Here is a 26,535-nt window from a genome sequence, read left to right on the forward strand (position 1 = left end):
CATGGTGGAAAAGAGCAGGATCGCTTTATACCTGTTTACTCACAGTGCATCCGAGTCATTTAATTTCGGACGGTCAACCCAAATCGACACTGACTCCATATCTGGATTCGGGACATGTCGCTTCGAAAATAAACTAGTGTGATTAGGGTAGGACATCGATAATGTTATCTAATTAGTTCCGAATCAATGCACTCGTACATCTCAGAGCTTTAGACATCCCATCTGTTTCATCTTCTCTTCTTTCCATGTTGATACGTATTTCCTCTCCTTAGCTATGGTAGTGGAGTCCAAACCAAATCCCTATCGTTGTCGGCGCATTCTTCTTAATGCGTTGAATGATATGCCTTTTGACCGCCAGCTCACCCTGCGATCTCGCACCGATTGCGAGGAAATTGCAATTGGGTGTAGGGAAAAAATCCGCTAGGGTCATGAGTTGGCACACAAATTATCAATCCGGAGTAGCGTTGACTCTGGATGGGGTTGAATTTCATTCTCCCCTCGATTGGGGATTTCCTGTCCGAAGAGGCACCATCTTGACATACGAGGGGTTTTGGCAAAGAACTCACACCGAGAATCGTACTGATTTTTTGCATTTCTGTCATTTTCATGGCCTTTCTACCCACAAACGTTCTGAAGAGAAAAAGTAGTCAAGTTAATCAATTTTGGTCAACGGCTGCTGGGGTAATAGGTATGTTCAGATCAATTGAAATCGGCTACTTTTACTATATTGTTCGAGGCTTCGAGCCCATACGGGCCAGCGATCCTAGCTCACGTTAATACCCACTTCTTCTTTCCTTCCTTCTTTCCTCCCACTTTCCTATATCCTTTGCACATGTCCCTGGTATAATGTATTTTTAAGTCTCCAAACTGAAACTTGGGACCAAATCCCTATCGGTGTCAGCGCATACTTTTATGCGTACGGTCATGAGGCTTTTCACACCGCTACTCGCAGAGCGATCCCGCGTCCGTCATTTATTCATATGATGGGATGTGGAGAACTATGCGCTCGATTCCAGAGTGGCGACACGACCTGGAATTCCAGGTCGGGTAACGGATTATACCCGCTACATTGTTTGGACGTTAGTCGGAGAAACCCTCTGCAATCGTCCGAAAAGCATGACCTTGACATACGAGGGGTTTTGGTGCTTATATGCTCAAGCGCTTAAGCGCTTATGCATATGGCTGGCGTTGGAGTTGCGGCATCCCGATAACTTACTCCGCTCAAAACAGATTACTACAATTCCCCAAGATTATGATAATAACCTCATTCTTTGGATCGACTGGCATTCCGGTAACAGATGCAAGGCATATGTCGCAGTTGTTAGTCTGAATCATCATCACACTTTAATGCCATATCTTGCAGCGGATCAAATAAAAGTTTTGGCATCATCCTGCTCGATCAATGTCGACATTTTTCTCGTTGAATCCTCTCTTATTTTCTTTAGAGATGCCTCCTTTGAATTGGTGACTGAATCCGAATAGTTTATTAGAAAGGGAGGCAAAGCTAAGAATGTTTTTCTTATCAGTTAGATTAATGCCATTTTTACCCACAAACGTTCTGTCAGTGAAGAGAAGCAGTAGTGTTAAGTAACAGTAATCAACTTTGGTCAACGGCTGCTTAGGAAATGTTCAGATCGATTTCAAGTTTCAAGTGGCTACCGTTGGCTCCTAAGGTCTAGGCTTACTAATATTCACATCAGTTCCATTCTCCTTCCCACTTCCTTGTATCCTTCATGCATATCCCTTTCACGCCTCAATAAGTAAGTCACTACATTGAAATTAGGACCAAATCCCTATCAGTGTCAGCGCATATTATTATGCGTATAGTCATGCTTTTCATCTCGTCCCTCGCCGAGCTGTCTCTTGTCCATCATTCGTGATGGGATATGGAGTATTATACGCTCGATCCAAGAGTGACAATTAGCGGAAGACGCTAAAACAGATGGGACGTTGGCTGGAGGTTTCCTTGGCAGTCCTTTGAAAAGCATGATCTTGACATATGAGGGGTTTTGGTGCTTATATGCTTATGGCTGGTGTTGGAACTGCGGCATCCTGGTAACTTATGCCGCTCAAAAGCAATTGAATAACCCTAACTCCCCAAGATTTTGAGAAAAAATTCACCACACCTAATGCGACATCTTGCAGCGGATCCGACAAAAGATTCACCATCCTGCCCGATAAATACCGACATTTTTCTCGTTGGTGTCGGTGCCTAACTGTTTTAGCTCCCAGAGTCTGAGCTTACTAATAAGTACTCATCACATCATCCTTTGAACTTTCTCCGACTGTATCCTTCACGCACGTCCCTTTCACACCTATACTTCATCGCCCAAATTAAGGCCAAATCCCTATCATTGTCAGCGCATAGTTATATGCGTACAGTCATGCTTTTCATCTCGTCATTCGCCGAGTCTACCATTCATCCATCATAAGTGGTAGGATGTGGAGGATATTGCGCTCGAACCAAGAGTGACGATTAGCGTAGTCGCTAAAAAACGATGTGGGCGTTAGCCGGAGGTAATCTCGGCTATCCCTTGAAAAGCATGAACTTGACAAATGAGGGGTTTTGGTGCTCATCATGCGGTATCGTTTTTACTTACTCTGTTCGAAATATCAGATTACCTCGATTACCCTAGAATAAATCAAATACCTCTTTGAGTCGACGAGCATAGCTGTGAGTTTTACAAGGCCTACGTCACAGTTGTTAGTCTGAACAATCATCACTCCTAATGCGACATTGTGCAAACGAATTCTACCGATCAGTGCTTAAATCTTCTCCTATAATAATCCTCTCTATATTCTTTGAGATGCCAACCTTGGATATACCCGCTTGGCGCCGAGGGATATCCATGAGAGGTAAAGCACAGCTGATATATCACCGTAACGAAGACGATGAAGAAGATTTCGAATGCAATAAAATCCATGTTAGCGGGACGCCAGGTAGAAATTCCGCATTTCGACAATAAAACTATCTGTGAATTCCTCTAGTCGAACTTTGGCGGGTCTTGACGACAATCGGCTACAAAGATCAACATGGTCCAGGAGAACAGACCAAAAAGGCTCATTGTTGGCTTGCCTAGTCTTCCCGGAAGAATGCCAGGCAAGCTGCCAAACACGATACTGCGCATTTTTATATTACCTGGGATTGCGAAAAAAGTTTGAATACAATAACATGTTTCATGCCCACGGTTTTGACATCGGCCGAGAGATAAGGCGAAAAATGAAATTAATCCAGGTGTCGTTTATGACGTTTTGAATTTCACAGCCTGTCGTTATGCCCGGTATACTTAAGCGAAGAGAGGTTTTAAAACTCAGATGAACGCACATATTTGTTGTCCAGGAGGCCCAGAACCTTGTTGATAAAAGCGATGACCAGATTCGAGCAGAAGATTGACAGACAATCAATGAGATGTGATCACGATGCTCGCCTCGGACCTTCAACATGCTTGCGAAGCCTGTTCCAAAAAGCGTTTGCATCACATTCGTGGATATAAATAGAGTCCGTGCAAATATATACAAGCTGGCACTAGAGTAATTCTAGAAAAGCGGGCAGTACTGCGTCCATTTCCAAGAAAACACAACCTAAATTTACCCAAATAAAAGCAAAGTTCTTGCGCAAGAGAAGCGAAAGAAAGAAAAAAGCAGGAGATGTTTAGAGTTTAGGGGAACCTGGCCGTTCGTTGTATTTGGCCTGTACGGAAGGCGATTGTTAGCGGCCAGTAGATGCAGTGAGGAAGGAACACTTAGACTGACCATCTCATTCTCCTTCTTCATGTATCCACACTTTTCATAGAATGCTACGAAGAGCAAGTCAGTCCTTTTGCACCACTCCAGAAGGCCAAAATAGGATTACTCACGAATATTCTTGTCACTGCAGTTCAAAATCGTCTTGTAACATCCCTCCTTCTCACTCATACCCGTCAAAGCCTGAATAACTCTCAGACCCAACTTCTTTCCTTGGACCTTGGGGTCCACGGCGATATCTTCGATATGACCGACACTTCCAAGGCCTCGTAAAAATTTGTGTTCGACAAAAACACTGCCGACAGCAACGATCTGATCGGACTGTTTGTCAATAATAACAAGGGTGAAGTTGGTACGAGGAGCGGCGCGGAGGAGGTCGAAACGAGCTTGGTAGGCTGAGAGACCTGGGTCTGTGACGACAGACAAGATGGAGAGGACAGCAAGGTGGGAACGGTTATAGTCTGTTCTGGACAGGGGACGGATCTGCGGAGGGAGTTGGTTGAGGAAAATGACCTCGAAGTTATACATAGAGCACATACATGTAGATCTGGATGTAATTCCCGTCTGACCTGCACAGGAATAATATCGGGGTGGAAGAGCAAGTCGAGCGCGTGGTCAGGAGTCCATTTGGGGTACTCCTGGGAAATAGGTGTCGAAGGCAAAGACGGCAGGGAGGCCATTTGATATCTAGAGCAGTAAAGTAGAGAAAGAACAAAGAGCAAGAATAGGAAAGAAAAGACTGTTTGCTGGGGCAAAAGAGTGATGTGGTTGTGAGTAAAGAAAATGGTGGCTGGCGGAGGGTTCAAATAGGCCTTGCAACGTTCTCACCCCGGTGGGTGCACAGCCACCACCATACTAAGTTAGATCACCGCCACTGGGCTGCGTTCGCTCGTCTCCGATAAACGTGGGCTGTGTCAAGATTTAGCATCACAATCTAGAGCGAGGTCTACGGTGTTTTGAGACCCTGTTGTCTCTGCATCACAATTACGGCGGAAAGGAAAAACCATCCTCAACAACCGATGGCTTGGCATGGTACCAAGCCGTCTCCACAGACCCGGATTTATCAATTTCGGAGCGCTTTGAAATTTGATACTCAATACGGAGAAGATGAATTCCGACCAGTTTTAATATTAGATATCATAGTACATAAACCAGCTCCTCTCTTACTATGCCTACTAGGCCGAGTCAACGGCAGTACAGGAACCATGAAGTTGAGAAAGAGAAAAAAGAATCATACAAGTATAAAAGCACGGAAATGCAATGCAAAACACACAAAACAACTTATCACAGATAATGCAGCCAATCACCAGGAAGACATCACGGAAGTTTTAGTCACGGCCAGCCGAGAAGGAAAAGAAAAACAAACAGGATTGAAGACAGCATTATACTATCTCAATCCAACCACCACCACTTGACCTGGAGCTTAATGCTTTAAGCCAAAAGAGGAACTCCTCTTAACACGATTGATATGTCTCTGGTGACGCTTAACATTCATCGACGAGTCCATCTTCGAATCATCAGCCATAGGTAACATGCCCGACGACCTGAGGCCTCGCTTCTGCTTGCATCTCGACGTAGGTTTAACAGTCGTGTTGTTTTGAGTAGGAGAAGGAATCTTCGATGACGACTTTGAAGGTGTACCGTGATCAGGCGAAGTATCTTCCTGACTCTTTGTCGGAGCAGGTTTCTTCGACGTCGCAGTTGACGATGGGTGATCATGCGAACCCGAATCCGAATTCGAATCAGAGTCGTCTTCCTCATCATCACCAGAATTACCCGAATCACCTCCACCATTCACAAACGAAGCTATCTTTGGACCAGGGAACTGGTATTTAAATCCGGGGTTAAAGATATCGGGCACTACGATCCCAGCATCCTCGTCATCATAAGCACCAGGGAAACTGACGAGCTCGCTCGATTTAGGTTTCCCAGTTCCACTACCGCCGATCTTGAGTTGAGAGCAGGATGGATAGAATTCGGCTCCTCCTACGGAAACGGCGGCATGGAGAGCGATGACTTCTTGACGAATGAGATAGTTTCCGGGTGCGATGTTCTTTGGAAGAGACACCTTGAAGGGTTTTTGGTCGACTAGATGATTATTTTGTTGGTCAACAGTTGAGATTCGGTTATGTGGAAGTATACATACAGATTTGTTTTTGCGCCCATGTACCAGAAGACGCTTGACCTTGTTCGTCGATTTTAAACCATTTGGCTTTCGTGGAATCAAACTTGTTGCAATCCTGATCGCCACAAGAAGCCATATAAGTCATCATCGGTCCAACTTGATGAATCCACTATCAAACAATAAGTTAAACAAAAGACAAATCAAAGAAAGCAGACTTACATTTCCTCCATCAATAGCAGTCCATTCGAATGATATCGTATCACCAGGATTCGCTTCAGCATCAAGAGCAGCAGGCTTAGGAGAACCTAATCCACAGTTCATGTCTTTGTTCTTGGTACCCTTGACAGGACCTTGATCTGCTACTTGGCGAATGGCACTCGCATCATTGGCTTTATGTGGTCGATTGCCCGAGTAAGATTGACCATCGATAGAGATACTATGAAGATATCCGTGAGCGGAAGCATAGGCAGCCGTTAGGAGGGGCACAGCAAGCGTGGCAAGTTTCATCGTCGACGTCGAATTTGAAGAGGGTAAATGTGGCGGTATTCAAGAGACGGAAATATGAGCCCGAACAGAGAACGTCGGTGTACAAGGGAATGAAAGGATCGGAATCGAAACTGAGGAGGCGAGAACGCAAGGAGGACGAGATACGGGAAGAGGGGATGTGCTGTGACTTGTGTTGTCAGGTTGCTCTTATATTTTCCTCGACTAATTAGCTCCATTTAGGTGACCCACAATTGTCCGCGTGAAGAATAATGGCATGGGCCAGGCATGAGTGAAAATTTTACCGCACTGGGAGTAGAGGGAATGATGCGAACAACCGTCATTAATACAAACTCGGCGATGCTGAGAACAAATGTCATCATCGATTGATACGATATTGTTGTTATGACAGAAAGACGATAGACGATATGAAGACAGCAAGTATATGCTGTTCAACGTTTCCTTCAATAGCAAAATCAAACTAGAGCTAAGTTATATCGAACGCATAGACTCAAGCCTGCCCGTCAACACATAATCATTTTGCATCCGCGTAAGGTATTCCATGGAAGTGGATGATCGGCAAGTTCACCCCGCGCGCTAACGGTGGGGTAAAAATGATCGTAACCAGCGTAAGAGAATTTATAAGTCAGCTATCATTTGTCGATGATTGTTAAAGATGTTATGCTATGATCAGTCACAATTTAAACTCGAAGAGTCGAAAATCCAGACGCTTGACGTGAATCACTGAGCCGCAACCTATTTCTGCAAGAGACGTGAAATGAATGCGCAGGACGAGTCGGACAGGATCAAGCTCGTTCAAAGAGGACTGAAATCTGGCGGCTTATGTCCTTCAAAGATCTTAATTTCTGCTTACCTTCAAGTTTCCATCGCAGTCGGCGCCTGTGTAGCAGCGTGCGAAACGCTCCAAAACGTAGCGTAATTAGTACTTTAGATTATCAGTCCTGTCTCACCTTGCCGCACCAGTTACCTTCACTTCAGCTTTACGCGAACAAACTTCAAGCGTGCATTCCATCGATGCCATCAAGGACAATAGTAAGTCTTACGTCTTTTATCTAACTACAAGGTCAAATCTATTCCTGTATAGAAGAGATCTCGATCGCGCACCAGCCCATATGACAGGGCTAAGGTCTCCCCTCAGCCGATTTCGCCTGTTGCTACATCCACATCCTCGAATGCATCATCATCCACAAAGCCTGCAGCAACGTATCGCGCAAGCTACATAGAAGTCTGCAAAATCCTCCATCCCAACATCCAACCTCGTAACGACTGGGAGCTCATGTTGCTCCCCTCTACCACGTCTAGTTTCGCATCTTTTACTACAAACAAGGAGTTCTACGCTTATTCGGACATCAAACTTCAAGAACATTTTCGTAACTTTCAGTTCAAGTTTAAATTCACGGATGAAGAGATAAAAGACGGGCGGGCACTTGCGAAAGTTAATGAGGAAACCGCTGAGATGCTAGACTCGCCAGGAACTATAGTGGGTGTAGGTATTTAAAACATATTTCCGATGGCATATATTGACAATGGATGACAGGTGAAACCTCATCCTGGAGACGACGATGTTCATATCCGCGCGATCCCACAATCAAAATATTCAATTCGTATGTGGGGTACGAACATGGAAAAAAATCGAGAATATTGCTTCGATTTCGTCGAAACAGCTACAGGTAAACCAGTGAATTCTCCATTCGAATATGAACTGTGGGCGATACCAAATCAGAGGACACCCTGGATACCATGCCAATCGGCACGGCTTTGTTCACTGGAACGCAGTTTTGGTACTAAACAGGAAGATATCAAACCAGGTGGAGAAAAGTTTGTGTTGCTAGAAGGGACGCCTTGTTTTCTCAAACGACCGAAAATGCGGTCGGTTTACTTTGTGGCACCTATCCGGCCGCGGCCTCTTGACTTACCCGAAATTGACGTGTTGGATTTTTCTTCATGAAAGGTGCGGAGAACGGTATTGTTTACAAGGTTGTATCAAATACTGATTCAAATCTCATAGCGTTGAGGGTAGTAATTGCGACCTTCACATGCGGATCCAGCACTACCGTAGGCTCAGACCATCCTAACTTACTTGACTTTCTTCTGTTCCTACCCATCCTATAAGCTACTACAGAATTTGACACATCACTTTTCCCTCATTGTAGGCATCAAGATGCTTCTTCGATTCGCCTAACGACTTCTCTGTCCGACGTCACCTAAGAATCCCCCTTTCTGCCATCATCTAACCTCTCTTTCTCGCTAAGAATACTGGTATCCTTACAATAGATCTCTCAAATTCGACCTTGAATAATAGCTCCGAATACTTTCTTCGTGTTTAACATGCGTTACAATACAATAAACCAATGCCCTTCTTGCAACGCCTAAACCAACCCAAGAAAGGGCGATGTCTAAAATAAGAAAACCAAATATACACATAACGCCCCGCGTGCGAGATACATACAATAACGCGAGTGAACAATAACAAAAAAAAACATGCTATACACAACATAAATACAACTAGGATAGGGATCATCACGGGTTTCATGCAAAAAGGATCGCAAGGAAAACAAAACGATATCATGAAGGTCATAAAGCCAGGCCAGCCAGATGAAAAATTTGATAAAAAAAATCCAGCCATCTAATGCTTTCCACCGAAAACAGTTTTCCTCATAACCCGACTGATATGCTTCGGGTAAAACTTGACATTCAACGACGAACCAGCCGTCACTAAATCATCCGCCAAGCTATTACGACGTGAGTTGACGTTGAGTGATCTTCTAGCATTACTTGACGATTTGGAAGATTTTTTTAGGTTGCATTTCGTCGTGGATTCATTATCTGGGGCATTTGTCTGAGTAGGGCTATTCGATGTTGATGTTGGATTTGGATTTGGCGATGGATCATCTGATCCGGAACTGGAACCCGAATCTGAATTACCACCTCCCTCGGCGACGAAGGCAGCGATCTTGGGACCAGGGAAATCGTAATGGAATCCTGGGTCAAAGACTTTGGGAGTGAAGATTCCAGGATCGTCATCTCGGTAGGCACCCGGGAAACTGACAAGTTCATCTGAACTAGGTTTACCGGTTCCACTACCGCTGACTTTGAGTTGAGAGCAAGACGCATAGAATTCGGCTCCACCCATGCTATTGCCGAGATGAAGAGCGATGATTTCATGACGAACGAGGTAATTGCCTGGTGCAATGTTGTTTGGAAGGGTTACTTTGGCGGGTTGACGTTGTTCTTAGAAAAACTTCATTAGAATTGAAATCGAGGAGATGAACGGACGAGAAGAAGCATACGAGTTTCTTTTTGCACCCATGTATTACTACCATCAGATACCTGACCCTGTTGGTCGATTTTGAACCACTTGGCTTTCGTGGAATCGAATTCATTGCAATCCTCATCGCCGCAAGAAGCCATATACGTTATCAAAGGTCCAATATCATGAGGCCACTGTTGAGGAAAAGCACTTTAACGTCATGTAAAGGAAGGTTGAGGGAAGGTAGACTCACATTCCCGCCATCGGCAGAAACCCACAGGAATGACATAGTATCCCCAGGTTTCGCATCGGCGTTAAGACCAGCAGGTCTGGGGGAGCCATTTCCACAATTAAGGTCCGGGTTATCGGCGCCTTTGATAGGATCTTGGCTTGATACATCTCGAATGACACTGTTGTCTGTAGGTTGACCTGTTCTGTCGCCCTGGTACAGAGTATCACCGATACTGAGTTGAGAAACGTATCCATGAGCGGAGGCGTAGGCGGCAGTCAACAGGGGTATAGCAAGCGTTGAAAGCCTCATGGCCGATGTCGAGCTTTGGGAAAGGGAAGGATGAGGTCAAGCCAAAAAAAGAGAGCGTCTGTGAAGCGAACGATTTCAATAAGTCGGAATTGATGGGGAACGTGGGATAAACGAGGTGAGGTCGCAAAAACACGTTCGCACAGCGAGCGTCTAGTGCGTCTAGGAAGGAACGGAGGTCCGTGTAAACCACCGAGTTGCTTTTATAGCCTTCCCCCGACGCTCATTGTCAACGTCAACGAGGCGAAGACAATAGTCAAAGTTAATTGATCTCCGCTCGGAGAATGAGAACAAAGTAATACAAACAATGAGGTACGAAATTCATTCAACGCCACCGCGCTCATGACGCTAGGGTCACCTTCAACTCTATGCCGGCCATTGTATTTTATGAATTAGAAATGGACAAGAAACCAACAAGAAACCCATTTGTAGAGCTTACACTTCCTGCTGCTTTACCCTTCACTGATCCCGAAATAAATTCCGGCGCCGAATTCCGAAGGGAACAGCCTCTTGACTTGTGGCAGGGTTCATGGTGACTACCCGACTGCCTTTTTGTTTCCCATAGCGAAGTCAAGCGTCCGCGTCATGTCTTTCAGTTTATGGCCGAGTATACCGAGTCAATGTCGTCAGGTCTTGTACTCCAACGGGCTGCAATTAACACACAAAAAGTTGGGAGGAGCTACAGTCTGATTGAGACGTCCAGGTAACACCGCAACCAGGCTTGCTTCATGCTTCAGGCGTTTTGCTTCATATGTCTAATATCGAACTCGACCAAGATCCTAACCCCTTCCATTCATGTTATACATACCCATTTTATCCCATTAGATGCGCTATCTGATGTCAAGTAAAAACTATTATAATGAACTGTGCTATTCTTGGAGTGGAGTACCTTCATTCTAAACAATTTTAACTACAATCGTGTACACATCGCTGCGGGGAACGGACGTGAAAAAGGGCCGGAGGCGTGGAATATGGCAACCGGCTGCGGAGCAAGAGAGTTTTATGTTCATGCCTCCCGTCATATGAATATCACTAATTATTCGTAAAACCTCATAACCATGCGATAAAGCTCGGCAGACATCCCACTGAGTATAAACGGTTCCCACAATACGAACTGCGAAGTGACAACGAGCTGTAGCCAGGTGGTATTCCGCCTTTTTTCATGCCGTCCGTCCTCACGTATAGCATACGGCTGTAAGAAAAAAAGTGTACCAGTATGTTGTGTCTAATGCTTCTTGAATAGTAAATACACATTGTTAAAATGTGTTGAATATTTGAATGGAGAAGAGACTGTGCAACACGGTATGTCTTCTCAAATGAAATAAAAGAAAGAAGACAGAAGCCTGACATGCGTCCAAGGATCACAATCAGCGAGGACACTCTGGTACTATGCGACTGACAGATCCACCACTATGCTTTGCAGATGCTCTCCTCCTCGTTCCGTGATCGTCCTGATCGTCGCAGACCAGCTGAATATATTCTAGAACTAATTCAACCGCAGTCGGATCCCTTGTGAGTGCCACTCCCATGTTCCAACGACGTCACACAGTTTTATACCAGCTGCGCTCCCGGCTTCTACGCATGCAACATACGCTTGTTGAAGCGCGGCCTCCGGGTGTGGATCAATTGGTTTTTATTCCTCAGCTTCCGCCCCCGTACCGCCGGTGTTTTCAATGATCCTGAATTCAGCCCATTCCAAGCTTCAAAATTGTCTTTATATCTCGCTCCATTTCATTCTTACCTTTTGTCTGTTAGACGCCCCTCTAAGGATCCGGAGAAAGGTGAAGAAAATAAAACAAGAGTGAGCCTCGTAATTAGATTGACCACCTCACTGAACAAGTTCTGGATCGTCTCGATGAGCTCAATTAGTCCACTGATCAGGCTCCGGGTCGTCTTTGTCTTGATGAATTCAACAAATAGTTCTGAAAGTTGACGAAAACGTTCTTGAAGGAGAGAACCCAATGGTAAAGATAACTTGAAGCTGGGAAGAGACTTGAAGCGACGATGGAGGCTGGCTGAGTAGACCGAGTGGAAACGAGGACTTGAAGAAGAGAAAGCATCTTAGCCGGGAGAGATATGCGAAGTCCTGCGAAAAATTCGTTGAAGAAGGGAGGACTGAATGGAAGAACATCGAACAAACTCTGGAGAAGAATATGGCGTATTGGACCGCACAAATTTTGACCAGCTTAATCGGAATTATTCAATTGGAAGAACGACTAGGTTCCTTCTCTCCTTTTATTCTTAACTCGTCATTCGTCTCAACCTATGACTATCGATCGGCGTAAAATTGGGACAACGCACTACATACAAGAACGGGCTGATCATAACCAAATCAATCAAGTCACATATTTGATACTACAATCGAGATCCTTAATGATTCTCCTCGACAAGTTTAGCGAGGTCCCCAAAGGAACTGACTACAAAATCCACTATTCCACCTTCAGCTTTAGTCTTGACTGTTTGTCCAGTCGGAACTTCAAAGTCTTCATCCGGTCGTGGGATATAAATGGTTTTCAAGCCCACTGCCTTCGCTGCACGATCGTCCCACATGTGGGCTGCGACCAAAGCACATCTCTCGGGCGTAGTCCCCAAAAGGCGGATAGTTTCAAGATAGGCCTTGGGATTTCTGAATGATATGCCATGAGTGATGTATTGAGAAACGTAAGGTGGAATGAGACGTACGGTTTATAAGTATTGAAAAGCTCAGTCGAAAAAACTGCATCCCAAGGCAAGTTGGCGTGTTTGGCCTGATGAAAGACATATAGCAAGCGTCATATTATAGATGACTACGGTACCCACCATGTCGACCAATAAGCGCATATTACCGTTCGACAACGCGACCACTATCTTGTGCTTTTTCAACTCGGCGAGACCCTGTACCACATCTGGCCAAGCTGTAAGTTGATAGCAGTCAGCATTTATTCAGGACAGCGGTAGAGAATGCATTGTCATACCGCTCAAGCGATGCCAGGCGAAAACCAATCGGGCTTTGTCCTCTTCTGTCCATGAAGAAGTGTACTTGACCCACTCGGGTTTGATGATGATCCCATCCAAAATCTACGATTTTTCGACGGTCAATTACTCATCTTTGTCAATAAACATGGTAGACTTGCCTGACGGTGCATGATGTCAAGGTTGGTAGAAACGGAAGAAGGGTCTTGCAACCTATCTCTAACTATGAGACTGGATCATAGAAATCTGCAGGGATATTACTCGTACACAGTGTTCATGTATCCGTCCCTCCATTGTTGCGCGAGATCTGTCCAGTTTACGGACGCGGTGTCTAAGCCAAAAGGTAACAAAATCAAAAAATATTCAAACGCAACATAGAAGGAACGAACCATGGCCATGCTTTTGGCCTACTTCTTGTATTTCTTTGACGACAGATGAACGCCAGTCAACGACAGTTCCGAACACGTCGAAGATAAAGACTTCAACATCTTTCAAGGCGTTTCCGGCTGGCACTTGCGACATGGTTTCTCTGGAGGTTGTGTATTCAACGATGAATTGGAGGCGTGAGCTCTTGGTTGAGGTTCACTGGGGCTGTTCTGATTGAGACAGTGTTTCTGCCGTCGCCTTTTGTACCTCGTCGTCCTTGTTAGTAATCAGGTTCTGAGTGTCCCGGGCCGTTTGAATAGAGTCAGTTGCTAATAGTCCAATTATCTATCATAATAATCATGGGGTTGATGATGCCGTAGTGTTTTTTGATTTTTTTTGTTGATTTTCTTTTTTCATCAGAAACAAATAAGTCTCACAAACGGCCAAGTGTTCTGAAAACGTACCAAGTGTGCCTCAATACCTAGAATCGTAAAACGAAATGTTCAGGAGTTGAACCTTGAAAACTTGATTATAGTAGATGCCTAGACAGCATTACCTGTTTCGTCATTGTTCTCGGACTTGCGTGGTGAGGTTGAATCGGTCACTCCTCAAGGCCTCAAAGCAGACTCGGGGAGTGACTAATACTTGGTCTATTTTTGATAGTCTATTTCTGTATCAATCCCCACGAAATCGCTTCTCGGACTTCTGATCGGTTATTTCGGACCTCACTCGTGTCAAGTACCACTATATTTCGTATTAAAATCTTTCTCCTGCCCTGGAGTTGTTAATGAGGCTGTCAATCGGTGACTTATCTTGACATGATCATGATGCAGTAGCTTCAGCTCGCCCTCACGCGGCCATATTTCTCTCACTCTGTTTATACAGTCGTAGCGGCGTTCGGATGACAGTCCCCGACTCCTTTGTCATTCATACATGACTATTTTAATCACTAATTATTTTCTACTGAGGGTACATACAATAGAAGCAAATCCTGTAGCCCGCTGGCCGAAGGATTATCAGTCATTATGAACTCAGTGATAAAAATATCACAACTTGCTTTCCCAACAGACTTCTCCCGCATTTTTTTTTTGGTTATGGCAAGTGACACGTCGACTAACACGTGTATATGCACGTAGTATGGCAGTAAAGCATGATGGACAACAAAGAGCAAGCCCTAAACTAGCAATGACGGCCAAGTAAAGCCTCGGGAAATATTTTCACGCTGCAGTGGTAATCAAACTCGATGCCAAACGAGATTGTGGCGAAAGTCATTAGCGACAGCTTGGAAATACAATACAGAGTGGTACTTCCCTTCCTCGCGGTTGCGAATACTTGTCTTAAGGGATATGCCTCGGAAGAGTAAGAAAGGTCAGGAACTAAACTCACTCTTGCTTTTTTTCTGGTACGTCGCCATATAATGGCACCGTGATAATTAGTTAGTGCTTCACTCCCAAGCAGTTCATCTGCATTGCAAGTCGAAACTCGATCGTCGAGGCAGTCGTTATCTCGCTATGAAATCGGGACAACGCATTAGATAGAAAAATCGAGCTGATCGTAAGCGATTCAAGAACACATCTCAAGTCACATATTTAATACTACAATCGAGATCCTTGATGATTCTCCTTGACAAGTCGAACGAGGTCCTCAAACGAATCAATTACAAGATCCACTTCCCCACCTTCAGCCTTAGTTTTCACGCTTTGTCCAGTCGGATATGGAGAGTCTTCATCCGGCCGCGGAATGTATATCGTTTTCATGCCCACTCCTGCGGCTCCACGAGCGTCCCACATATGGGCTCCGGTCAAAACACATTTCTCAGGGGTGGTCGATAGAAGGCGAACAGTTTCAAGATAGACCTTGGGGTTTCTGAACGATAATATGTCAAGGAAACGAGAGAGATATTAGGTGAAGTGAGACATACGGTTTATAGGCATTGAAAAGTTCAGACGAAAAAATTGCATCCCATGGCAAGTTGGCATATTTAGCCTGATGGAGAATATGTAGCAAACACGACGTCATAGATGATGACGGGACCCACCATATCCAATAATAAACGCATATTACCGTTTGACAACGCGACCACTATCTTGAACTTCTTCAGCTCGAGGAGGCTGTGTACTACGTCCGGCCAAGCTAGATATGTCGATAGGGGTTAACATTTATACATAATTGCGGGAAAGAAAACATTGTCATACCCCTCAATCGATGCCAGGCGAATACCAATTTGGTTTTGTCTTCTTCTGTCCATGAAGAGGTATATTTGTTCCACTCAGGTTTGACGATGAGCTCATCCAAAATCTACGATATTTCGACGGTCAAGTACTCGTGATTGTTGATAAAGGTGATACGCGTACCTGACGGTGCATGATGTCAAGATTGGAAGGAACGGAGGAAGGGTCTTGTTGGGCTTTGACGCCTCTATATCTAACCGTGAGGCAGGATCATAGTGAATTCGAGGAGAATTACACGTACACAGTATGCATGTAGCCTTCTCTCCACTGCTGTGCAAGATTCGCCCAGTCTACATTGGCAGGGTCTAACGCAGAAGGGTAGGAAAGTCAGGAACAATTCTGAAGTAACACACGAAAGGAACTAACCAGTGCCATGCTTTTTGCCTACTTCTTGTATTTCTCTGGCAACGGATGTACGCCAGTCGACCACACTTCCGAAGACATCAAAAATAAGCACATCAACGTCCTTCAAGAGGTTTCCTGCTGATTTCTCCGACTGCGGTTGCGATGACGGTTGCGCTTTCGCTTGCGACATGATTTCTCTGGAGTTTGTGTATCCGAAGTTGGATTCGAGGTGTGAGCTTGGGTTTGAGCTTGATTTTGCTGGCTCTGGGGTTGTTCTGGTTGAGGCGGTGATGGTTCCGCCGCAGCGTGCTGTCCCTCGTCGTCGTCGTGAGTAACCAGGTTCTGAGTTCCACGGGCCGTCCAAATTGAGCCTGTTGCTATCAGTCCAATGATCATATGTGCATGGGATTGATTGATGCCACCGTATTCTGTGTTTCTTTTTAGAGACCAATACGAAATTGCAAAACGGCAGAGCGCTAGGAAAGCGTACCAAGTGTCCTGTAATGCTCAGGAATGTAAAACAAGATGTTCAAGGATTGAAACTTGAAGACGTGGATAGCAAAGACCTAGACAGCATTGGCGGTTTCGTCATTGTTGTGGGACTCGGATGTGGGGTGACAAATCCATAAGTCACACGAAATTGCTTCTTCGGGCTTCTGATCGGTTACTCCATGTTGCGGACCTCACTCGAATCAAGCACCAGTATATCTTGTATCGATCAATTAGACCTAGTTAGATTGCATTTCTGGACTCAAATCGCCCATGGAACTGTTGGCTGTGCCTCCTCTATTGGTGACGTATGTAAAGACAACCCTCGTGAGCATGATGCGATCATGATGCAATGCCTGAGTCACACGGCCGTATTTCTCTTCAGCAGTGGGGAAACTCACATCAATCTTTGATCTCAAGTTCCTACCGAAACTTTACTTTTCGATCGTTTTCCGACATGCTAGGGTTTGTGGCACTACTAGTAGCTTATTCTAAAGTTAGTCTGAGTCGAATTCCGCGCGGAATTCTCAATCGAGGTCTGAAGGGGTATGCCAGCTGAGTTACTAGCTCGAAGACTAGGAAGGGGTTGTCTGAGGAACACTCTATCGCGTTTCTGATGTTGCTCTAGTATAACAATATATCTTTGGAACTTTTCTTTTCACCGTTCTCAGTGCAGCGTACTTCTTGCGTCATTGGAAGACAATTGCTGACAGAAAATTGCTGTGATGTGAGCTACCTCTCTTTTTACGTTCGGCAAACTCACGCTCACAATATTTTACTTAAGAATCTTCTATATCTACCGAACCTGTGCTCCGGGAAAGCGAGTATAAGAATCGTTTCAAATTTCATCAGAGCAGGTTCACGGCCGAAACGTTTACGTTTCTTTTTTTCCTAGCCAAATTCGTACACCTTATGCAAGCTCTATCACCAATGCATCCGATGAAGACTGAAAGAACTAAAGAACCAAAAGTATAATTTTCCGCATATTGATCGCAGAGACGGAAGAACGATTTGTCTTCCTTATACCAGTACTAACACCTAAACTTCCGATGAAAGCTGAAAATAGCTGACCAATTGGAAAAGGTATAGCCTTTTCATGTTCCTCAGAGAGACAGCCTCGGGCATTTCGGTAACGCTCACGGATTCATTACCGGTAGTTGATGTTCCATAAGACTCATAATACACATCGAGTCCTGTGCTCGTGCAATAGGTTATTTGGTAAAGAAGTCTGCTCTAGACTCGAAATTACGAAAATAGCTGGTTAGTGTGACTTGTTTCCGGATGAAACGAAGCTAACATCAGAGGCCATGCGCTGAGTTATAGTATATTCCGTTTACGATGACTGTCACTGGAGCTATACCTCATTAGAACAGTGAACTGTCAAATAGCTCCACTTCGGCTGTTTGACGAGGCCGCCGTAGAACCCGGATGAGTTCAGACATTTGAGGTAAACGTATCGTTGAACACGACGAATTCTATTATTAGATATGGATAACGGCGAAAAAAATCCCAAGTTCAACTTGAAGCACAGTATAAAATGCGAGTGTAGGTCGCCTAGAAAGACCAACAACTCGACTTGAGTTCTCTTCTTCTCAACTTTTACACATCCTCTTGAATTACAATGCGTTTCTCTATCACTCGTCTTGCCATCGTTGCAGCTGCCGCCACTGCTGTTGCAGCCAGCCCCGTCGTTGAAGAAGGAGCAACTGTAAGTGCCGGATGGGCATCACATTCCTCGCTTTGCAAAAATTCGGGTACTTACTATGGTCGTCGACAGCTCGCCAAGAGGGAGACTTCATACGGCAACCCCGACTTGGTCACTGACCAAGGCAACCGATTCAAGCTCAACTTCGGTAGTACTGGGGGACACCCGAATGCCTGCCCCGGTCACTACATTTGCTGTGAGTTTTATTCTCAAGACTAGTTGTACATTTTCTGACATTTTGTAGATATTCCGAGGAACGGAAATCAACACGGCGACGTCTCTCTCGGTAACCCAGATAACATGGTCGACGAAGGCAACCGCTGGGTAAGTAGAACTAATGACCGACGACGACGACGACATACTAATATTTGTCGTAGCGTCTCAACTACGGAAGCACCAGTGGACACCCTAATGCTTGCGATGGCCACTACATGTAAGTATTGAGTTTTATATTTTGATTGTCTAGAACAGAATTCTGATAGCAAATTTCCTTCTAGCTGCTACATCTACAAATAGACTGTTACCGTCACGATTAACCTCGCCGGTTTATAGCCAACGGGACTTTTCTGTTCTCTAATGTGTAGTAGTCTATCGGTGTAGTTTTTGTCATATAAAATGATTCGTTGTTCGATCGCCTACGGGTAAAGATGTTTCTCCCTCGAATGACAAGATCTTTGAGCGATTTCGTTCTTCTGAGAAGAAATGCACGCTATGAGAAAAGTCTCGGTAGAACACTTCCTACCGGATATCAGAAGCTTTCGCTTTCACCAGCGCTGACATGATCGCTACAGCATTGATAACTCTTCAATCCGCGCTCTTTCCTTCTTTCTGTCATGCATCCTTTTTTGTTCAATCTAGACTCTTGCAATATACGAAAATATTATGAACTAAAATTAAGCAACAAATCAAATATGTTTGAGGGAGATATCACGCTTCCCAAGAGGCGGCAGGTGGTAGTACAAAAATGGATTGATAGTGTGTCACCCCAGTCATCGTTTGATTCAATCAACATTTAATAAACACGTCTAATTCGAGTGTCTAAACCATATCTGAACGACGCCTCGGGGTATGAATAGATCTTATTGGCGTCGGGTGAGTTAAGAATATCTGACCAATGGTAGTAGAGTTCCTTATATCAAGGATTAGCGGGTCCACGTGTAAGTTCGGATTCTTCGGGAACAGCTCATAGGATCGGGCCGGTACCCTAGGGTACCCTTCGGCATCATTCCCAATCAGGAAACCTCGGCGCTATGAAAAGTCACCTGACAACATACCGCACGGACCAAGTGGCGCTGATATATAAACCTCACCCGACCCATCACTGGTTTCTTTAGAACATACTCGAACAGGATCTGTTTACAGAAACTGACCGAGTCCTGCATTTTTAAAAATGCCATGCTCTTCATATCCAACCGATGACTTCCGCGCTCTCTCGTCATAACCGAGAACATGGCACTGGTTTTCTAACCGGTGTCTCGAGGACGTTTTGGCTTTTCCATTCTCCTGAGCTTGTATGAGCACTTGAGAGGACTTGTCAGCGAGACGAGCGTTTGTCTGATGGATACTCAATTTTATTTACATTGTGCAATGGTAGTAGCAACGTTGAATAATTGAATACGACTTTGATTTTTCATAATCCTCGTGTTGTTTGATGGCGGTGAAAATTTCTACGGATCAATTGAATTAGTATTCAATTTGCTATGCTTGTTGGGCACATCTTGTGGTATACCGTTGTAACTCCACCGTTGGACGCCTCGAATATTAAGAAAGAAATATATCGAGTAGCTTTGTGCTCAGGACCTCTCTAGCTATTTAGCTACGAAGTGGGTCAATTAGAGTGGTGATGCAAAGACACGTTATTTACTCTACACAAGCAAAAGACAACATTGATAGATGGTCCATACATGATAACCAAAGCACCACCGCTTTGTTGTACTATGTGGCAAAGTTACAAAATATACAAGTGTTTGCCAGGAATCAGCGGGCAAGATGAATAATGTACAGGAATGATAGCATCATAGACTTTGAATCTGGACAATCAGGAACTGCTTCTCATCCGTAAATTGTTCATCTAATGACAGAGGCAATGATCAGCAATCTCGACTTGTCATAGGCGAAATAAGAAGAAAAAGTACAAACCGTCTTTGTCGTTATGGAAGTTACGAAGAAACACGAGGAGTTTCTCTTTATTCCGTCGGAGAATACCCTCTATCTGCGGAGGCTTCTTTGGGTTCGCAACGAACACCTAACAGCAGCGTCATCGCACGAAAGGTGGGCGAAGAGAGACTCCAACCTTGAAAACATGAAAAGCTTCAAACTGAATATTCTTGCTTTTATCTCGCAGCAAGTTCATCATCATCTTCAAATTCGCTTCGTTCGCAATATACCGCGTCATCACGCTGAAATTGGCCCTATCTAAAAGGATCTCGCCAAGTAATTTGAGGGACTGGCGTTTGGTAACGTAATTGGTTGACAAAATCAGCGTCGTGAAGGAAGAAAAGAACTGGATGAAGGAATGGAAACTCGTCAGAATGGGGATAAGCATAGGATAGGGAAGGCGTACACGATCATAATTCCTATCAAGGTATTCAGCCACCATGGGTTTATGCCTCGTGAGCGTCTCCTTGAGGTTCGCGAAGGCATCGCACGAAATCCCGAATGTCGTCGTTTCAATGTAATGAGGGAATTTGTAAAAGCTATGGATGAATTTCCTTAGAAAGGTTGCCGAGTCGAGGTGGCCCAGGAATGATGACGTACCTATCGGAATACAGCAATATCTTACAAAGCTGCTCATGACGCAACATCTCCTTGAGAATCATACCGGTGTTGAGAGCGACTTCCTCGTTCTCGTAGCCAGCAAGAGCAGCGAAGATAATGTCTGGTCGTCCAGCGATATGATCGACGGTTGGCCACCGGGAGCCAATTTGGCGCCGTAGGAGATTGTTGAATATTTGTACAACATCCTTTCGTGCCTCAAATTCGAAGCGAGAGATGTGTGAGAGGAGAAGATAGAGGAGGTCGCTATTGTAGAACTCTTGGGAGAGTTGTGCGGTTAACTCGGGCGATCCTTCTGCTGTATAAACCAAGAGAAATAGATGTCAGGGCGTATTTTTCGAGGGTAATGAACGAGGGCTTAACAGACCGGCATCTCCTTGCAAAATAGCCTTGATCTGCTGGAGATTCTTGGAAACATCCTCGCTTGCCTGATAAACCATCGTCACTTATTCTGACGACACGAAGCCCATTCCTTGCATACCATGGATATACTCACGTACCTTTCTCCTTGAGTCTCCACCCGGCGGACCGCTTTCCAAACGTCCTATTGAATCACGTAGTCCTCGAACGAGATCTGGCGGTGTCCTTGGTTTCGTCTTAAAGAAATTCATGACTAGATTTTGTCCAAAATGAAAGTGATAGAAAAGTGCGCGAGACAAGTCCAAGTATCAAGTGGCGTTCCGAGAGCAAAAAAACAACAGAGCAGACAAGGGTATATGAAATGTCAGGACAACCGACGAGTCTCAGACCAGCTCGCGCTGATCGGAGAACCAATCACTGGCAAATACTCTCACGTTGCATGATGCCCAAATCGTGCTTGCAACCCGGGTACATGGCCTTTGACATGGCTTTCGACGCCACCAGGAGCTCTTTCTCGACATGATTATGTCTTGACTTGCGCCACGGAACGGTTCTTTGACAGTAGAAACACAATTCCCGGGTAAATGGTCACCTCGAAGCATGTTTCGTCGTATCTATGGTTGCCTTGAATCAAGCAAAGTCCATGGATAGCAACAGTCTTTCGAACTTTGAAGCTGGTGCACGTTCGTCGAGGTATTCAACCTCATAAATGCCATTCAGCCGCTCGCTTGTTTTCCGATCATTGTATTTTTGTCTTGATCCCGACAACACCTCTGCACAAAGAAGCCCTTTGATTTTTATCGGATGTCCTCATGACCTACGCGGTTTTTGCCAAAGGACAGAAGCATCAAAACCCGCACATTCATCGATACGATGTCAACCTTAACTTTATCATATCATGCGGCTTTTGGGACCTCTAAAGCGCACCGGATACTATCGATGTAACCTCCTATGCAGTCGGGTAGATTGTTCTCTCTGGCCATTTGACTGTGAACGTTTGATTCGTTTGGAACGGGAGTGACAGACGATAGCGGAAGGCTTTTTTCCAACCTTGGAAACAAAGTGCTCGAACTAGAAGTGTTAGAAGAAGTACGGAGTAAACAGCTCTAATTCGACTGTTTGTGTCCGATAACGATCAAACTTGTTATAATTCATGATTCATCTCATTCAAATCAATCCTCTCTTTCGCTTCTCATCATGCCCGCGGATCATCCCCGGTGAACAATCGTTTCGTTTTTCCATTCAATGTTTCCTGTCTTCTTCGTGTGGCTCTGAGAAGGCCTCAAAGGGATCCGATACGGATTATCTATTAGCCACTCTTCTGGCATGACCATGTTTCCTCCCGTGTCAACTGTCATCGATATCATCCTCAGCCACCGCGTTGCAGTCTGTTCTAGCCCACTAACCTCCGGCTAATATATTGGAAACTTGCTTCTTCTGACATATAGTGGCAAGCTGTCCGAGGAAGGAGTTGACTCATGACAATGAGGCGAATACAAAAGTGGCGTCCCCTTTAAGCCTGCTTAGCCACCTGACATTGAATGTAAGTACGAATTTTACCCCATTCATATAAACATTACAAGCATGTGGCGTTGCTTCCTTCTTCGCTAGGGTCGAAAGGACGCCGAGCGGAAACAAAAATATATGAACCTGTCCCCCCGAGGGAACCCATGACATATGCTGTCAAACTCGGAGGAGCCTGTTGACTCGTCCTTCGTACACCCTGACGTTGCTAATTTTGTGAAGGCGCTAATAATTAACTTGCACGATGAGTCTGTTCGATTTTTTCCACTCGTACGCCATGGACAACATATTATTATTTTTTCAGCGGCTCTATTCGAAATTGTGATCGGACTAAACGACATATAACCAAGAAAAAAAGTGAAAAAACCTTCATGGGAACCGTGAGCCGCACGAACTACTGATAGATCCGCTGCTTTCGGTACAGAGGTCTCGTAATACCTGGGCTAAAATACCGGCTTCAGAAAAAACCATGTCATAAACTCACGAAGACGTCTCCGAGGCACCATGGCATGACATTAGAGAACTTGTAAGAGAAACAAATTTGTGGATAGTGTACATACATAAAACTGGCCAGTTCAAAAGGGTCTAACGCGGCCACCTTCAATCTTGATCTGGCAGGTGTATCTGATTCTTGTTTATGTATCATCGACATCAGTGGCGTAGTCTTACCGGTTGTTGTTATCTATCTGAATTCACTGCTGGTAATGAACCAGATGCCTAATTTTAGAACTTCCGGTTTAGAATAATCAATCCATGATGCAAATTGTGCGCATAGTGCGGAATCCGTTGGACTTGAGATAGCATATCGCCTTGAGCTTCCCTTTGGCACTTATTCTATACTCTTTGGTGACTTCAATCTTCACCTGAAGTCGATTGAGACTGATAGAGAGTGACCTATCAATGCGCTAACGCTCGCGTCTTCAAGTTATCTAATAAACCCCGTACAAAATATTTGATTGCATTTGGGAAACAGCGTCAGCCAGGGCTGAAAAAGCTCTTATTTTCCATTCATGGTAACAAGGACGATGGTTGCTCAAAGCTCCGGAGTGACGGAGACTGACGCATGAACGCCGTACACTTATTCTATAAACCATCAATACACAGCTATCCGGGACATCAAAGCGTCGTCCAAACGAAGAACCGGAATTTTTTTTATCACAATAACGCCAAATTCTCCAACAAGAGATCCTTACCCTTACCAACTCCACTCCTTACCCTCTCCCGCTCGTTTTCCCCAAAATAGCCTTTCAACTTCTCCCTCTCCACTTTTTTCTCATCTTCTTGTTTCAACAATGCCTCGCATAACGTCACAAGAAGAAAAGTCCCATTCCTTTCTCCTTCGGTGCACATAGCGATTACGATATCACGAGGTGCAGTATCAATGATACTACTCGCAAACTGCGAAGCATTCCAATGTTCGGTAGTATCGACTGACTGGGTTTTTCTATTGAAGTGTCCACCTTGTAGTAAAGTTTTGTACATCCGTGATGTCCATGAAAGATCAACCGGATGTAAAGTCGACGCGTCCAGAGATGGATAAGGCACGGCTAGAGCTTCTACCAAGGTCTTCGTCGCACTTGTTTTATCTGCATCCCAGAGTACGCGATCAGCCTTGTAAAGGATAATGAATAAACAGTGACGCCTGACCTCCTTCAGCATAAAGCATAATTTCAGTCACAATCAAACTTCCTCTCGGCTCTCTTGCAACCTTTGCTCCATTCTCAGCTAACCAATTCAATAAAGCTTCACTAGCAAACTTGCGAATCTCGTCTGCACGTGCTTCCGGATCTTTTTTACTCGTTCGCGCACGAACAGCGTCTGTCTCTTCCAAAGAGGCGATCTGTGCAGGCATAAAGTGTCTTCGAGTGCGCGGTGCAAGGAGATATACAAGGGCTCGGAGGCCTTGAGGTTTTTCATAGATGTTGTTAGCGGGTGTGGTGATTTCGGATATTAGAGATTTTGAGAGGAGCTTCGTGTCGCTAAGATAGACATAGTAAGATCAGGCTGAACGAAAGCAGAACTTGATGGATTGTGTTTTTGACGTACTCAATGACATCGAGAGCAGTGAAAAGAACAAGCTGTGCTTCGTCATCGAGACACATGCGTTCGATATGAGGTTTGAGGACCTTGAGTATTTGTTTTCGGTCCTGTAAGACCAAGAATATCTATATCATGCGTCATGGTGAGAAGGGCTAAGTGACGAACCTTCGCTGAGCCCCGAACCAGAAATTCGCGTACAACGCGACTCCCATCTTTCGTGTGCACCATCTCCGCTAATGATTCCTGACAACTAATCCTATGAGTTTCGTTACGTGAAAAATCAGCGATCGTACAATACCTGTCAAAGATATCTCTCCTTAATTTTTCTTGCTCTGCCTCGTCATCAATCATACTAATTGCGCAAAGGTATTCCCAGAGGATACGATGAACAACAGCATGAGTCACAGCTCCCTTATCCGAGTTGTTAAACCTAAAACTCCGTTAAATTTCGAGAACCGGAAAATTGTGTCATCTGGACATACACGAGTAAAAGATTTTCTTTGACTGCAGCCAGCGTCCGATTTCGTCTACCCTCGTCTGCTCCTTCCAAAATTCCAGATAGACCCTTCTTGTCCCGCTCCTTGTCCTCAGCACTTCCATGTGTGACATTAAAGAGCACAGCTTCTTTACCGTAAAAGTCCCGTAAGAGAAATGTTCGTTCATAAGCATTTGCATAGAGCTCGAAAGAGTCAGCGAGGACAGAAGATGCTTCACGATGAAGGAGGAGCCGAAGGATGTTGGATTGGAATTCTTGTAGGATCCAAGGTCGGTGTGTAGGGCAGAGGCGAATGAGTTTCGATACAAGAAACTAAGCACTTTCTTAGCGACGAGTTCAGTTAATGACAGGATACTGACGCACCTTTGAATACCGGCTCTGAACAAGGTCTCTATATTTCCCCTTGAGCTCGAGGGCGATTTCATCCCTTTCTTTTTGTTTTCCGTACTTGATAATCGTTTGAACGATTCTACTAGCATCATGCTTGAGGACAATTTCTTTTACTTTCCCGCGTATGACGTCCATGAGATCCGCGATGTGCTTCTGACGCTGTGCGCTGGGTATATTCTGTTGCCGGGCGAGTGACCATACTCGTTTGGCATCACCGAGTAAGGATGAGTGGGGTTTTGCCGCCTTTCGCTGTTCATGCAACACTTTTTGCGCTTTGTGGGATTCTCTGGCGGCTTTGTGTATTGATTATTGGATATTCCGAGAAATTAAGGATGCAACACACCATTTGGGTCTTTCGGTACATTTGTTTCGCCTTCTACTTCCATCGCATCCTGGTCAATTAGTGGCTCATCTTCCATGGTGATATCTGCATCCCCGTCTTCGCCAACATCCTCCGAGTCCGACTCTTCGACGATAGGAAAAGTATGTGTCACAGGTCGACTCCTTTTCTTTTCCACAGTTTTTTCGAGTATTTCTGTCTCGTCGTTACGCCGCTTCGCCTTAGACTCAAGTTTCGTCGGTGCCGACCGTTTTTTGTTATTTTTTTGCGCAACCATGGCTGGAGAAAGTAAAGGAAGGCCGAAGATAAAAACAAACGAAAATTGGTATATCAGTCACACAGTTTGATGCATGTGACGTCT

The 26,535-nt window shown here is 44.8% G+C and overlaps 9 protein-coding genes across 9 annotated transcripts; 2 read left to right on the plus strand and 7 right to left on the minus strand.

The window, feature by feature from the left end:
- Positions 1 to 3,453: 3,453 nt before the first annotated feature.
- AGABI2DRAFT_229877 (hypothetical protein) lies at positions 3,454 to 4,568 on the minus strand. Its single transcript, XM_006457386.1, has 4 exons — positions 4,284 to 4,568; positions 3,858 to 4,227; positions 3,754 to 3,797; positions 3,454 to 3,691 (listed from the first exon to the last, which is right to left on the minus strand). Exons 1-4 carry the CDS (start codon positions 4,422 to 4,424, stop codon positions 3,653 to 3,655), a joined length of 594 nt encoding a protein of 197 aa, XP_006457449.1. The 5' UTR covers positions 4,425 to 4,568; the 3' UTR covers positions 3,454 to 3,652.
- Positions 4,569 to 5,147: 579 nt separating this feature from the next.
- On the minus strand, positions 5,148 to 6,522 carry AGABI2DRAFT_181656 (hypothetical protein). The gene is made up of 3 exons (XM_006457387.1): positions 6,089 to 6,522; positions 5,891 to 6,038; positions 5,148 to 5,832 (listed from the first exon to the last, which is right to left on the minus strand). Exons 1-3 carry the CDS (start codon positions 6,374 to 6,376, stop codon positions 5,168 to 5,170), a joined length of 1,101 nt encoding a protein of 366 aa, XP_006457450.1. The 5' UTR covers positions 6,377 to 6,522; the 3' UTR covers positions 5,148 to 5,167.
- A 1,023-nt stretch (positions 6,523 to 7,545) lies between these two features.
- AGABI2DRAFT_188995 (hypothetical protein) lies at positions 7,546 to 8,484 on the plus strand (the record flags this gene model as incomplete). Its single annotated transcript, XM_006457388.1, has 4 exons — positions 7,546 to 7,576; positions 7,600 to 7,859; positions 7,911 to 8,324; positions 8,383 to 8,484. The coding sequence occupies 3 exons, from the start codon at positions 7,546 to 7,548 to the stop codon at positions 8,319 to 8,321; spliced, it is 702 nt and encodes a 233-aa protein (XP_006457451.1). The 3' UTR covers positions 8,322 to 8,324; positions 8,383 to 8,484.
- Positions 8,485 to 8,884: 400 nt separating this feature from the next.
- Positions 8,885 to 10,240, minus strand: AGABI2DRAFT_196143 (hypothetical protein). The gene is made up of 3 exons (XM_006457389.1): positions 9,877 to 10,240; positions 9,664 to 9,817; positions 8,885 to 9,604 (listed from the first exon to the last, which is right to left on the minus strand). The coding sequence occupies exons 1-3, from the start codon at positions 10,162 to 10,164 to the stop codon at positions 9,000 to 9,002; spliced, it is 1,047 nt and encodes a 348-aa protein (XP_006457452.1). The 5' UTR covers positions 10,165 to 10,240; the 3' UTR covers positions 8,885 to 8,999.
- A 2,291-nt stretch (positions 10,241 to 12,531) lies between these two features.
- Positions 12,532 to 13,635, minus strand: AGABI2DRAFT_181658 (hypothetical protein; the record flags this gene model as incomplete). The annotated part of the gene is made up of 7 exons (XM_006457390.1): positions 12,532 to 12,787; positions 12,844 to 12,908; positions 12,961 to 13,055; positions 13,116 to 13,218; positions 13,275 to 13,326; positions 13,381 to 13,444; positions 13,503 to 13,635. 7 exons carry the CDS (start codon positions 13,633 to 13,635, stop codon positions 12,532 to 12,534), a joined length of 768 nt encoding a protein of 255 aa, XP_006457453.1.
- Positions 13,636 to 14,997: 1,362 nt separating this feature from the next.
- AGABI2DRAFT_196144 (hypothetical protein) lies at positions 14,998 to 16,620 on the minus strand. Its single transcript, XM_006457391.1, has 8 exons — positions 16,546 to 16,620; positions 16,077 to 16,483; positions 15,952 to 16,015; positions 15,834 to 15,897; positions 15,675 to 15,777; positions 15,518 to 15,612; positions 15,401 to 15,465; positions 14,998 to 15,345 (listed from the first exon to the last, which is right to left on the minus strand). The coding sequence occupies exons 2-8, from the start codon at positions 16,243 to 16,245 to the stop codon at positions 15,075 to 15,077; spliced, it is 831 nt and encodes a 276-aa protein (XP_006457454.1). The 5' UTR covers positions 16,246 to 16,483; positions 16,546 to 16,620; the 3' UTR covers positions 14,998 to 15,074.
- Positions 16,621 to 18,078: 1,458 nt separating this feature from the next.
- AGABI2DRAFT_196147 (hypothetical protein) lies at positions 18,079 to 18,948 on the plus strand. Its single transcript, XM_006457392.1, has 5 exons — positions 18,079 to 18,252; positions 18,322 to 18,445; positions 18,494 to 18,573; positions 18,627 to 18,682; positions 18,747 to 18,948. The coding sequence occupies exons 1-5, from the start codon at positions 18,166 to 18,168 to the stop codon at positions 18,763 to 18,765; spliced, it is 366 nt and encodes a 121-aa protein (XP_006457455.1). The 5' UTR covers positions 18,079 to 18,165; the 3' UTR covers positions 18,766 to 18,948.
- Positions 18,949 to 20,066: 1,118 nt separating this feature from the next.
- AGABI2DRAFT_196148 (hypothetical protein) lies at positions 20,067 to 21,752 on the minus strand. The gene is made up of 7 exons (XM_006457393.1): positions 21,525 to 21,752; positions 21,392 to 21,452; positions 21,007 to 21,322; positions 20,813 to 20,945; positions 20,543 to 20,752; positions 20,389 to 20,494; positions 20,067 to 20,320 (listed from the first exon to the last, which is right to left on the minus strand). The coding sequence occupies exons 1-7, from the start codon at positions 21,633 to 21,635 to the stop codon at positions 20,265 to 20,267; spliced, it is 993 nt and encodes a 330-aa protein (XP_006457456.1). The 5' UTR covers positions 21,636 to 21,752; the 3' UTR covers positions 20,067 to 20,264.
- A 2,311-nt stretch (positions 21,753 to 24,063) lies between these two features.
- Positions 24,064 to 26,457, minus strand: AGABI2DRAFT_212881 (hypothetical protein; the record flags this gene model as incomplete). Its single annotated transcript, XM_006457394.1, has 8 exons — positions 26,178 to 26,457; positions 25,808 to 26,127; positions 25,431 to 25,756; positions 25,247 to 25,378; positions 25,114 to 25,198; positions 24,955 to 25,055; positions 24,556 to 24,887; positions 24,064 to 24,494 (listed from the first exon to the last, which is right to left on the minus strand). Exons 1-8 carry the CDS (start codon positions 26,449 to 26,451, stop codon positions 24,064 to 24,066), a joined length of 2,001 nt encoding a protein of 666 aa, XP_006457457.1. The 5' UTR covers positions 26,452 to 26,457.
- Between the last annotated feature and the right edge of the window lie 78 nt (positions 26,458 to 26,535).

This window comes from Agaricus bisporus (genome assembly GCF_000300575.1).
Source record: "Agaricus bisporus var. bisporus H97 unplaced genomic scaffold AGABI2scaffold_17, whole genome shotgun sequence".
NCBI lineage: Eukaryota > Fungi > Basidiomycota > Agaricomycetes > Agaricales > Agaricaceae > Agaricus > Agaricus bisporus.

What these genes read in the sequence shown, in the direction of transcription:
- AGABI2DRAFT_196144 (XM_006457391.1), bottom strand. Translation starts at nt 16,245, where the DNA reads ATGTCGCAAGCGAAAGCGCAACCGTCATCGCAACCGCAGTCGGAGAAA. An exon ending in CGCCTGGCATCGATTGAGGG is followed by an intron (nt 15,613 to 15,674) that starts GTATGACAATGT and finishes CGACATATCTAG; the next exon opens with CTTGGCCGGACGTAGTACAC. An exon ending in TGCGTTTATTATTGGATATG is followed by an intron (nt 15,466 to 15,517) that starts GTGGGTCCCGTC and finishes ATTCTCCATCAG; the next exon opens with GCTAAATATGCCAACTTGCC.
- AGABI2DRAFT_196143 (XM_006457389.1), bottom strand. Translation starts at nt 10,164, where the DNA reads ATGAGGCTTTCAACGCTTGCTATACCCCTGTTGACTGCCGCCTACGCC. An exon ending in TTTCTGCCGATGGCGGGAAT is followed by an intron (nt 9,818 to 9,876) that starts GTGAGTCTACCT and finishes TTTCCTCAACAG; the next exon opens with TGGCCTCATGATATTGGACC. An exon ending in ATGGGTGCAAAAAGAAACTC is followed by an intron (nt 9,605 to 9,663) that starts GTATGCTTCTTC and finishes AGTTTTTCTAAG; the next exon opens with AACAACGTCAACCCGCCAAA.
- AGABI2DRAFT_181656 (XM_006457387.1), bottom strand. Translation starts at nt 6,376, where the DNA reads ATGAAACTTGCCACGCTTGCTGTGCCCCTCCTAACGGCTGCCTATGCT. An exon ending in CTGCTATTGATGGAGGAAAT is followed by an intron (nt 6,039 to 6,088) that starts GTAAGTCTGCTT and finishes ATTGTTTGATAG; the next exon opens with TGGATTCATCAAGTTGGACC. An exon ending in ATGGGCGCAAAAACAAATCT is followed by an intron (nt 5,833 to 5,890) that starts GTATGTATACTT and finishes ATAATCATCTAG; the next exon opens with TCGACCAAAAACCCTTCAAG.
- AGABI2DRAFT_196148 (XM_006457393.1), bottom strand. Translation starts at nt 21,635, where the DNA reads ATGAATTTCTTTAAGACGAAACCAAGGACACCGCCAGATCTCGTTCGA. An exon ending in ATATTGCTGTATTCCGATAG is followed by an intron (nt 20,946 to 21,006) that starts GTACGTCATCAT and finishes ATTCATCCATAG; the next exon opens with CTTTTACAAATTCCCTCATT. An exon ending in TTGATAGGAATTATGATCGT is followed by an intron (nt 20,753 to 20,812) that starts GTACGCCTTCCC and finishes TCCTTCATCCAG; the next exon opens with TTCTTTTCTTCCTTCACGAC.
- AGABI2DRAFT_229877 (XM_006457386.1), bottom strand. Translation starts at nt 4,424, where the DNA reads ATGGCCTCCCTGCCGTCTTTGCCTTCGACACCTATTTCCCAGGAGTAC. An exon ending in CTGCAGTGACAAGAATATTC is followed by an intron (nt 3,798 to 3,857) that starts GTGAGTAATCCT and finishes TGCTCTTCGTAG; the next exon opens with CATTCTATGAAAAGTGTGGA. An exon ending in TGAAGAAGGAGAATGAGATG is followed by an intron (nt 3,692 to 3,753) that starts GTCAGTCTAAGT and finishes CCTTCCGTACAG; the next exon opens with GCCAAATACAACGAACGGCC.
- AGABI2DRAFT_196147 (XM_006457392.1), top strand. Translation starts at nt 18,166, where the DNA reads ATGCGTTTCTCTATCACTCGTCTTGCCATCGTTGCAGCTGCCGCCACT. An exon ending in CCCCGGTCACTACATTTGCT is followed by an intron (nt 18,446 to 18,493) that starts GTGAGTTTTATT and finishes GACATTTTGTAG; the next exon opens with ATATTCCGAGGAACGGAAAT. An exon ending in TCGACGAAGGCAACCGCTGG is followed by an intron (nt 18,574 to 18,626) that starts GTAAGTAGAACT and finishes TATTTGTCGTAG; the next exon opens with CGTCTCAACTACGGAAGCAC.